The sequence below is a fragment of the Stegastes partitus genome, unplaced genomic scaffold, assembly GCF_000690725.1.
Source record: "Stegastes partitus isolate 25-593 unplaced genomic scaffold, Stegastes_partitus-1.0.2 Scaffold682, whole genome shotgun sequence".
NCBI classification, from domain to species: Eukaryota; Metazoa; Chordata; class Actinopteri; family Pomacentridae; genus Stegastes; species Stegastes partitus.
Genome location: NW_007578413.1, coordinates 109,083 through 120,490, shown reverse-complemented (window position 1 = coordinate 120,490; position 11,408 = coordinate 109,083). Strand labels below are relative to the sequence as shown.

Sequence of the window (11,408 nt, the reverse complement as noted above, 5' to 3'; positions counted from 1 at the left end):
CCACAGTTAGGGTCCAAATGGACAAACGAAGGTTGTGGTTCATTTCAGATCCATCCAGGGATCTCAAAGACTGAATCTGATCTGGTCTTTGTTTCTTCTGCCTGTGTTGTGGCCACTTTGAGTCTTTGTGCCTATTTTAACTGATCTGGTGTCAGGTTCTAGCAGAACCCAGATGTGTTCTTCCTCCTACATGTCATGTGTCTGTCTGCTGCACTGATGAAGTTCTGAGATGATGGAAACAGTCCATTAGAGTGATAAACCTGGAGCCTCCTGTTCACTGCGCGGCTCCATTGAGCTGCTGTACGTTCAGAACCAGCTGGTTCTGATGAGGTCCGCCTGATCTTTCTCTGAACGCTCACCGCTCTCACGCTGCAGCCGTTTCATGTCTTTATGAATTCACAGGAAGTGGCTGCAGCTGACAAATAAATTCAGTTTTATGAACATCCAGGGTCGAGGTGACGCCGACTGTTTCTTCACGCTTCTTTACCATCTGCTCCCCTTTGTGCGCATCAACATGACATTTATCTCCAGACGGATTTCCCACGACGCCGGCCTCCTGCTCCTCCTGCTCCTCCTCCTCCTCCTCCGACATGTAAATCTCTGCTCTCTCGTCCTCCAGGGCAACGTGACCTTCTCGTGTTCGCCGCCCCAGCTGGTGGCCTGCACCTTCCTGAGCTCCAGCAGCAGCTTCCTGTCGCTGCCGTCAGCGCCGCCGCCGCCGCTGCCGGCCTCGGGGGGCTTCGCCGTCCGCTTCCAGTTCCGGACGTGGAACCCGGACGGCTTGCTGCTCTCGGCGCAGCTCAACCCGAGTCCCCAGAAGCTGGAGCTGCAGATCAGCAGCGGCTGGCTGCGCCTGAGCCTCCACGGGTCTGGACGCCAGAAGTCGGAGGCGTCGGCCGGTGAGTCCCGACCCCGGCGTGGCAGCCTCCGAGCCCCGGAGCGCATCGCTAATCAGGCGCTGTGGATTTAATCATCAGGTCGCATCTGGAGTGTGCGCCGCATCCAGAGGAAGCGCTGAGCATCATGGGAACGCACGTCAGAGATGTTAAAGGTTGAAGCCAGTCGACGTGCTTTTGGCCTTCAGCGGCTTCAAAGGAAAAGTTTTAGGAAAAGCTAAGACACAAATCCTCACATGTGCTCTGTGGGAAGCCTTCACTGTGAGGCTGTTAGCGTTAGCTTAGCATAAATACCAAAAATCCACCTGAGGACACGTCTAAAGCTCTACATTAATATTTAAATCAGTAATTGTAGCTTCTCTAGCTTCACATTTAACAGACGACTGTAGAAGTGATTTGAATCTTTTAGAAAATTAAAGTTGGACTTTATTAAAAAAAAAAAAAAAAATCTGCATATTGTTATTAAAACAACAAAAACCTTCATGTTGGTGCAAATCAAACAACAACACGCTGATAAATCTTTGCTGCTTGAACCCCCTCATGTCTGCTCTGAAGGAAACCTTCACTCTGAGACTATTAGCATTAGCTTAGCATAAATGCTCTATGCTACAGATGCTAAAGTCCACGTGAGGACATGTCTAAAGCTCACAAATTAATATTTAAATCAATAGTTATAGAACCCCCCTCGTGTGTCTGCTCTGTAGGAAACCTTCACGCTGACCCTATTAGCGTTAGCTTAGCATAAATGCTCTATGCTATGGAAGTAAAAATCCACTGAAGACACATTTAAAGCTCTACATTAATATTTAAATCAGTAGCTGTAGCTTCTTTAGCTTCATATTTAACAGACGACTACAGAAGTGATGAAATGAAAGTTGGACTTCATTAAATTTTAATATTTTTATTAAATTTATTGATTTATGAAATAACTGCTGGTAAATCTTTGCCGTTTGCATCTTTTGGGTCTCTTTCAGTCGCTCTTCATCTCTTTCTGGTCCTGTTGCATCTGGTTTTCTTTCCCTGTGCAGCTGTTGTGCGTCTCTTTGTGTTCGTTTCGTCTCTTTGTGTTCGTTCCTGCTGGTTTCGTTCCTTTACGGCCTCTTTGTGTGTCTTTGTCGCCGCTGTTTTCTCCCCGTTTGTGTTCGTTTTGCATTTTTATAGGTTCGAGTCTAAAAGGTGTTTTTGTCTGTTTGTGTTGCTTTTGTGTCTCTTCCTGTTTGGTTTTTTTGTCTCTTTGTGGTTCGTTTGTGAGTCTTTTTCGTCTTTATCTGTTTCTTTGTCGTTGTTTTGTCTCTTTGCTCTCGTGTCTCTGTTTTATTTTTGGTTTTTCATCTGTTTGTGTTCATTGTCGCGTCTCTTTCTGCTCTTTATGTGATTCTTTGTCGCTGTTTGTGTCTTTTTGTCAGTTTTCTGGCTCCTGGTTTTTGTTTCAAGGAGTTTTGTGTGTCTTTGCTTTTGTTTTATGTTTGTTTGCGTCTGTTTGTGTTCATTTTGCGTCTCTTTTTATTTGGTTTCGTGTCTCTGCGGTCCATTTGTGTCTCTTTCTGGGGTTTTTGTGAGTCTTTCCTGCTGTTTTGTTCCTCTCAGTGTTTGTTTTGGGTCATTTTGTGCGTATTTGCTGCTGGTTTTTGTCTGTTTTTATTGATTTTGCGTCCATTTGTGTTCATTTTGTGTCAGTTTTAGCCTCTTTTTGGTCATTTTGTGTGTCCCTGGGATCATTTTGCATCTATTTGTGTTTTTTATTTGTCATTTTTATTGATTGGAGTCTCTTTGTGTTCATTTTGCGTCTCTTTTTATTTGTGTCTCTCTGGTGTTTTTGTGAGTCTTTCCTGCTGTTTTTTTCTCTGTTTGCGTCGGTTTTGAATCCGTTTGTGTTCATTTTGTGTCGGTTTTGACCTCTTTCTGGTCGTTTTGTGCGTCTCTGGGATCATTTTGAATTCATTTCTCATCATTTAGCGTTTCTGTTGATTCGAGGCTCTTTGAGTTTTTTTTTTTTTTTTGTTTCTTTGCAGCCAGTCGGTGTTTTGTTTGCATCTAACAAGTTATTTTATCTTCTTGCATTGAATCCACACCTGTTCCTGCTTCAGTTTGCGTCTCTTTCATTTGATTCGGCCTCTCTGTGGTCCATTCGTGTCTCTTTCGTGAGTCTTTGTAGTCGCTGGTCTCTGCTCGGCTCGATCCTCCTGCCGTCACAAATAACGGATTAATCCTGGAAGCCTGTTGACATTTCTCCTCATGAAAACACCTCCGGCGAGCGCCTGAATAATGAGAATTCGGCCGGATGAGAATCGTCTAATCACCACAGAAACACAGAATCCGATCCATCTGAAACACGCTCATATCGGAGCTTTAATGTCGTCTTAATCCAAAATCTAAGACCTGACTTCAGCGCGAGCCAAGAGAGGAGAGCTGTTTTCTCCCTCCAACGCTGAGCTCCAGACTCTCAGACTTCTGTGTGAACACTGTGACCCAAAATAGCCCGTTTGGCACAAAGAAGTCCAGCAGGGTTCTTGTTTGTGTTCGTCTTGTGCAGACAAAGACAGACAGTGTCGCCCTAATCCACAATCTGGAGACACAACACGCCAGCTGCAGCCAGTAATTTCATCCGACTTACTTTTATCACCTTTGTCCTCAATAAACTCCTGGAAAAAATAAATAAAATATATATATAAAGTTTATTTTCTCAGAATTACTTGGAGGAAAAATATCATCCAATACTCAGCGTGGGATTTCTAAAGATAACGCAGATAAGTGTGATTGTTTGGGGAAGTCAGGCTTTGGGCAGGTGGTGGGCTGCAGGGAAATATAGATGGAGAAGACAACCGCGGCTCAGGGACCATATTCCCTTTTATATAATTTACCTCGAGCCGCCTTAAATTACCGACGTGCACGAGGACGCATCAGCCTCGGAGCTGCAGCGCGGGAAGAGTTTGACCCGAAGTGGAGGTTTCACCGCAAATTAATTTAGCTCGGTAAAGAGGGAGTCTGCCATTAGGCTGATATAAAGTGACTTTGGGGCGTTTGTCTGTTTATTTACTCAATTATTTGCATTAGGATTCCTTGTCTCGCTCCTCGGCTCCTCCGGTTTTGGAGGTCACGGCTGAAATTATTATCGAGCGCCGATAGCATCTCGGTTACAAACTCGGGCGCTTAAGAAGACCATTATCATACGGGGAGATAATCCCCGAGATCTCCAATGTGTGTAAAGCAAAGATTTATCCGGCGTGCAGCAACCATACGCTCCAAGGGGGTGGATCCCTTCATTACGCCGGGACGCTGACGGACGCCGACAAGGATGTTCGACAGCAGCTGGAGGCCTCTTCTGGACCAATGTCCTGAATCGGAACCAAACACTGAGACCCGAGCGCCGCTCAGGATCGACTCGGTCGGTAAACACGAGCGTCGCTGAGCACAGTCGGCATCAGTTTGACTTAAAACAAGTCACCTGTTGCTGGACTCTGACTGTCGGTTGTCTAAATGCAGGAACTCTCTGAGAACCGTGTGGAGCTGTGCGTTGTCCAGAATGAGTTAAAAATCACCCAGAATGATTCAAGTAGTTCAAACTGGCTGGAAACCTCAGAAATAACTCAGAACATTGGATAAAAGGACTCAAACATCAGCCGGAAAGACCAAGAGTTTGTCCAAAATTACTTAAAAACTGTCAAAGTTTGGTCCAAAATGAAACTTTGGAGTTAGTTTAATTTATTTCATCAATCAAACTGTGTTTTATCATATTTGTATATAATAAGAAGAAGAATAAGAAGAAAAAGATTGAGAACAAATAGCTAAACTGATTAAATGCTCGGCTTGAAGTCATAAACATTTATCTAAACACAACAAATACTTGGCTCAAAGTGAATAATTAGCTAAAGGTAGTAAATACCTAAAAGCTACGGATAATGAGCTAAAACTAAGAAAAAAAAACAGCTAAAAGTAACAAATAGTTAGCTAAACATAAAAAATAGTTAGCTGGTCAAACATAGCAAATGTTTGGCTAAAAGTAATGCAGATTAAAAATAATAAACAATTAGCTTAAAGTAGCAACTAGTTAGCCAAACATAACAAATAATTGGCTACGAATAGTTAGCTAAACATAACAATTAGTTAGCTATGAGTAGTTAGCTAAACATAGCACATAGTTAGCTAAAAATAGTTAGCTAAACATAGCACATAGCTAAAGTAATAAACAGTTAATTCAACATTACAAATAGCTAAAAATAAAAAGTAATTAGCTAAACGCTAAATAATCAGTGAAAGTAATAAATATGTAATTAAAAGTAATAGGTGGTTGCCTATAATTTATAATTAGCCACTTATAGATTTGTAGCTCATCATTTAACTGATTATTTTTATTTATAAGAAGCTTCCTGGAGGCTCGTCTTCCTCTAACAGCAGCATCTCAGTGAAAGCTCAGAGAACAGGCCAGCTGTGGATCTCAGCCTGGAGACTTTAATTAACGTCATGTTCTCAGACTGTACCTGTGCAGGTACGACAGCGTCTCATCGCTCACGGCGACGTCGGCGTCATTAAACCGGCTTCGGGCTGTTACCGTTGGTGTCATTTTGTCTGAACGCGACCCGCTCGTCTCCCTTTTATTGGACGTGTCACCTCCATGTTTACCGCTGCTTATTTGTCAGTCTGACACCAGGAGAGCTTAAGCAGAAAAACAGTTGATTGGTGAAGCGCGCGGGAGCGTTAACGTGGAAGCGACGCTGGAGCCCATCCTCCCTGTTCCGGCCAGAAATGATGTGCGGCGACAGTAAAGGCTTAATTTTCAGGCGAGCAGAGTTTGTCTTGCGGTGGAATCGGCGGGTAACGACATCCACGGCGAGCTCCGGCTTCCTTCACCTCGCTGCTCTGCATCTCTGCTGCCAGATGGGATTGTCAAGGACATGAGACAGCTGCCAGTGCAGCTTTGGAGCGGTAATGACATGAAACTGTCACATGAAACTGTATTTCCTGGAGGCAGCAGAGGCGCTCGGAGAGGAGAAGTTTTATTTTTTGCAGCGCCACAGATCTCTGATTAGATGCGTGTCTCAGATAGCGCGCTGACACGTCAGGACCAGGAGATGGGGAGGTATTCCTGACCCGAGCGGGCCGAAGAGAAGCCCAGATTAATGCTCGCCCAGCGCTCCCTCCCGGCTGCGCTGCTTCCTCCATGAAACAGCCAATGGAGTGAGGAAACAGCGCCCATGGCGCCGGCAGTCTTCGGGGATGAAAGGCCCCGCTGTAAGCGACAGGCGTCATTAAACCCGCTGAAATTCTCAAGTTTTCCCAAGAGCGTGGACAGATGTGATTGTTAGACCAACTGAAATAAGTCCCGCGACCGCCCGGTCCCCTCGGAGCCTCGCCTCGCCTCGGCTCGTCCGGATGCTAATTTAACGCCGAGGTGCGGCTCGACGGTTCCGCTGACATTGAGAGGTCGTCCTCCGTGAAGACGAGCCGTCGGCGTCACTTCAGCGGAGATCCAATTTTCTCGAGCGTCGGCGTGATTATATGTGACGAGTTAAAGGTTCAGCTGCATGTTTCGGCTTAAAGAGGAAGGTTCTGGTGGACTGTTGGGTCCGTCTTTACTTTGGTTGAGGAGATTCAGGCCAACATGGAGTTACATAAAATGGCAGATTTACCCTCCGACCCGCAGCTTCCCAAAAAAACAGATTCTTTACGTGGATCATTGATTATTTTTAGTTACAGCAGACATTTTGTTCGAACCAGAGATCTCCATCCAGGATGCTGAGCTGATCACCAACATGTTCAACCAACCATATGTCATAGGGCCTTGTCACCATGGTAACCCAGAAAATGGAGGCGAAATTCTAGTAAAGTCTAGTAAGAGGACTGTATTTTAACCCCCCAAAAAATAATGACACCTAAACTTAACCAAGCATCTGATATTTCCCTAAAGCGAACCACGCTGACTCTAAACGTGGACTTCAAACCGACTGCCTTCCCTCTAAATGTGATCGACAACGCCGTCCGGTTGGACGGTCGTTGAGTCGGTGGATCATCATGAGATCAGTGGCGGGTCATTTCTGTTTGATAGCTGGTTGTCCAAAATGTGGCAAAAATTGCCCAGATTTTTTGCAAAACATGCTGTACATTACCCATGATTGATCAAAACCTGCCCAAAGTGACTTTAAAACGGTCTAAAATGCCTCAAAATGTGTCCAAAACGACTCAAATTTTGTCCAAATATGGAAAAATGTCTTCAATATGACTTAAAATATTTACCAAAACACCTCAAGAGTTGCCCACCATGACAGAAATGTTCCCAATATATGCAAATTCTTGCAATATGACTCAAAAAATGACCCACAAATTTAACAAACTGTCTTGAAACTTGCAAAAAATGGCCCGAAATGATCCACAACAAGAAATTTGTCCAATATGGAAAAACTTCCGACTCAAAAATTGGCCAAAAATGACACAAAGCATCTTGAAAATGACCCAAAATTGATCAAAATGTCTTGAAACTTGCTCAAAGTGACGTGAAAATAATCTAAAATGCCTCAAAATGTGTCTGAAATGGCTCAAGAGTTGCACATCGTGACAGAACCTTCACCAATATACACAAACTGGTGCAATTAGACTCAAAAAATGACCCAAAAATTTAACAAACAGTCTTGAAACTTGCAAAAAAAAAAATGGCCCGAAATGATCCACGACAAGGAATTTGTCCAATAAGGAAAAACTTGCTCCTCAGAAATCGGTTTAAATTGGTTTAACTTCCCTAAAATGACACAAAATTCACCCAAAAACTGATCAAAATGTCTTGAAGCCCAAAACGACTCCAGATGCGCCAGACGAGACAAAAACCATCATTTCAGAGGGTTTAACTAAAACCACCGTTTGCTCCGCTGTCGCCACCGATGAGCAGCTTCGTCGTTATTTCCCGACTAAAAGCCAAACGAGCTCGACTATAAGCTGCTGTTGCTTCCCATCAAAGCCGCTAATGCACCTACAGGACTTGTTGAGGATAATTAACAAGCAGGAAGGCGCTGACGTTACAGTAATCTGCTGCACATTTGCATATCCGCTTCATCTGCATGATAAAATATGCAGCCGGAGTTTGTGTGACAGCTGACGGAGCGGAGGAGGACGGTGCTCGGAGTGACGGAGGAGGCTGGAAGCTCTGAAACTCTCTCCGGTGTCACCGCACACAGCTGCATGAAGGAGCCGAGCTGAGAGGGAAGCTCGCCGTTTGACAGCAGAACTGGCAGCTGCTGCGCAACTCAAAGTGCGTCTTTGACTGAAGCCGAGCAGCCAAAATGAATATTCAAAAGCACGCCGGTACAGTAGCTGCTGGGAGGGAAAAACACACGACTTACAGGCGTTTAAAGTTTAAAAATCAGCCCAAAATTTACCTGAAAAGATGTCCAATGTGAAAATACTAATGCAATGTGACTCAGAAGTGGTTTGTAATGTTTTTAAACCTGCTCAAAGTGGCACGAAAACTGTCCGAAATACCTTCAAGTGTGTCTAAAACGACTCAAACTAGTCGCAAAATGGTTTTAATTTGGCAAAAATCTGTCTAAAATAACTCCAAATGTGTCCACAAACTGTGCAGCGTGATAAAAATCTGTCCAATATGGGGAAACATGCAATATGACTGAAAAATGTCCAACAAAATCCAAAAAGGTCACACAAAATGTTCCCAAATTGTATCAAAACATCTTGAAAATGACTCAAAATCTAGAAAAATGTCTATAAACTTCAAAAAAATGACTCAAAAATTGTCCAACATGATAAAAAATACTAATTTTTGCAATATGACCCCAAAAGTTTTACAAAATGTCTTTTAACCTGCTCAAAATGTGCCCAAAATGAGACGATATGTCTTGAAAATGAGAGAAGAATTGATGAAAATGTCTTGAATTCAAAACCACGCCGGTACAGTCGCTGCTGGGGGAAAAGAACACGACTTACAGACTTGTACAACTTAAAATTACCCTTTTAAATTACCCAAAAATGTACCAAAGTGTTTTAAAATTTGCCAACAAAAGACTCAAAAATAGTCGGACAAGAGGAAAAAATGTCCAAAATGGAAAAACATCTGCAGCGGTGGCATGAAATGATGAAAAATGACTTAAAACATTATTCAAAAATTGACCAGAATGTGTTTTAATGTTCCCAAAATGATACAAAGCTTCTTGATGCCAAAAATGGACCAACAGTGTCCAACACAACAAATCTGATAAAACGTCTGGAATAAGACTCAAAGATGGACGAAAATGACTCCAAACGTTAAAAAACTGGCTCAGAAATGGTCCAAAACGTCTTGGAAATGATGCTAAAACTGACCCAGATCTCCTGAACACGCGTGTTGCAGACGTGTAAACCGAGCATGAACATGTGACCCGTCTTCTTCCAGGTCACCGAGTCAGCGACGGACTGTGGCACTCGGTGAGACTCGACACCAGGAACCTTCACATCTCGCTGACGGTGGACGGAGAGCCTTCGTCCACCATCGAGCTCTGGGATCAGGTGGAGTCCAGAGGAAACTTCTACTTGGGAGGTCGGTGGAGCCTCGCAGCTCGTTTTCTGTTTCACCCTCTGACCACAGAACTGTGTCGTCTCCCGGAAAGATCAGAAGTACAAGTCTAAAGAATGTGGATGTTAAAGCAGAAAAAATCAAAATGTGGATGTTAAAGGAAAAAAAATCAAAAATGTGGATGTTAAAACTGAAAAAATTTAAAATGTAGATGTTATACTCCCTGAATTTTCGTCGCCTGACTGTTCGCAGCAGCAGAGTCACTGAAGGCTTCACGGTTCAGTCAAATAGTGCAGAATTTTTATTTTTTTTACAGAATCTGCTCAAAGTAAACACTTTATTTTTTATCAGATTTTAAGTGAGACGTAGAAAGAAGTTATTTTGATTAAATATCACGATTTCAAGCTGAGACTTGGTAAATTCTTTTTTTTTCCACATGAACTGATCAGACTTGTGGATTCAGGGTCAAGGAACTTTTATTTTATTTTGTTTTTTTTGACTGGCTGTGGTTATTTTTTTAAATTATTGTTGATGCGTTTTTTTTTGTTTTTTTTTTAATGAGGCGTGAAGACAAAAAGTCATTTTGATGAAATGTCACAGTTTTAAGCTTAGATTTGGTTAATTTTCCAAACGAAACCAAATGTCACACACGATTAGTTCAAGGACTGTCACTAAGTTGGAAATCCCACTATTTTTTCTGTTTTTACAGTTTTACAGTCGCTCTGATTATTGGTGTAATTTTTGCCAATGAAAACAGCACAATCCTGACTTTAAGTAGAGAGAACTCAAAGAAATGAGAAAAGACAGAAAGCAAACAATTATTTTTTTTTTTTTTATTTTTTTTACATATTTCTTTTATTTATATTTTTTTTAAAAAATGGAGGCTTCACATATTATAGACATTTTCCTACTTATATTTTTAATTAGTTTCCACATCTGTTCTGTGTAAACACTGCCTGCAGTTCAGCTGAGGACGCTGAATTTTTATTGCGATTTTAGGCTTGGATTTGGTTAATTTTCCCAACGTGACCAAATGTCACACATGGTTAGTTCAAGGACCCTCTGTAAGTTGGAAATCCAACTAATTTTTCAGTTTTTACAGCTTGTACCTCTGGCTAACGGTGTCATTTTGGTGATTTTTTAATGCATTAGAACCCTTTTAAACCTGCTGGGGGTTAATGAGCATGTCCTGACCCTGAACCCTGCGCGCTGTCTTCCAGGCTGCCCCACCATGGACTGCCACGCCCAGACGCCAGCCTTCCAGGGGTGCATGCAGCTCGTCTTCATCAACGGCCAGCCGGTGAACCTCAGCCACGTGCAGCAGGGGCTGCTGGGAAACTACAACGAGCTGCAGTTCGACACGTGCAGCATAAAGGACAGGTGAGGCGAGCGAAGGTTTGCTTTAATTGAATGAGAGGAAGGCAGCAGCAGAACCGAGCCGGCCCGCATGAGGCCGTGTCAGGGCGTAGCGATGGCGGCTCGGCTCCTCGTGCCCACGCTGCTAATTTGAGGACGGCAGCGTGTTGCGCTGGAAGTCGCTGACATCTCGTCCTGCCGACACAAACAAGCTGACAAGGCGGTCCAATTAAAGAGCAGCAGAACCTCAGCCGGAGCGTATGCTAACGAGCTGCTCGCCGTTACACTGCTGAGCTGTGGACCGACCCACAACGGAGCAGCTACACAAACCGGGCTGAGTCATTTACAGTCTCGCCGGTCTGGGTTTAAATGTTTGTCGCTGGTTTTGGTCCCATTTCTGTGTCTCATGTTGGGATTGTTCATGTTTTTATGGATCATTTTGTTTTATTTCTGTTGTTTTTGTCACATTTGCTGCATTTTGTGTCATTCTGTGTCTCTTTATTGTTGGTTTTGTCCAATTTTGATTGTTTTGTTTCCATTTTGACTCTTTGTTGTCATTTTTTGTCCCATTTCTGTGTCTGTTGTTGGTTTTTTTCATGTCTTTATGGAGGATTTTGTCATATTTCTGTTGTTTTTGTCCCATTTGCTGCATTTTGTGTTAAATT

At 43.1% G+C, this 11,408-nt stretch overlaps 1 protein-coding gene across 1 annotated transcript in view; it reads left to right on the top strand.

Annotated features, from left to right (window-relative positions):
* Nucleotides 1–11,408, top strand: part of LOC103363696 (contactin-associated protein-like 5) — a 156,789-nt gene that overhangs the window by 59,549 nt on the left and 85,832 nt on the right. Inside the window, exons 7-9 of the mRNA XM_008290551.1 lie at nucleotides 620–899; nucleotides 9,268–9,411; nucleotides 10,608–10,767. Coding sequence (XP_008288773.1) covers nucleotides 620–899; nucleotides 9,268–9,411; nucleotides 10,608–10,767 — 584 coding nt within the window. The remainder of the gene's footprint in view (nucleotides 1–619; nucleotides 900–9,267; nucleotides 9,412–10,607; nucleotides 10,768–11,408) is intronic.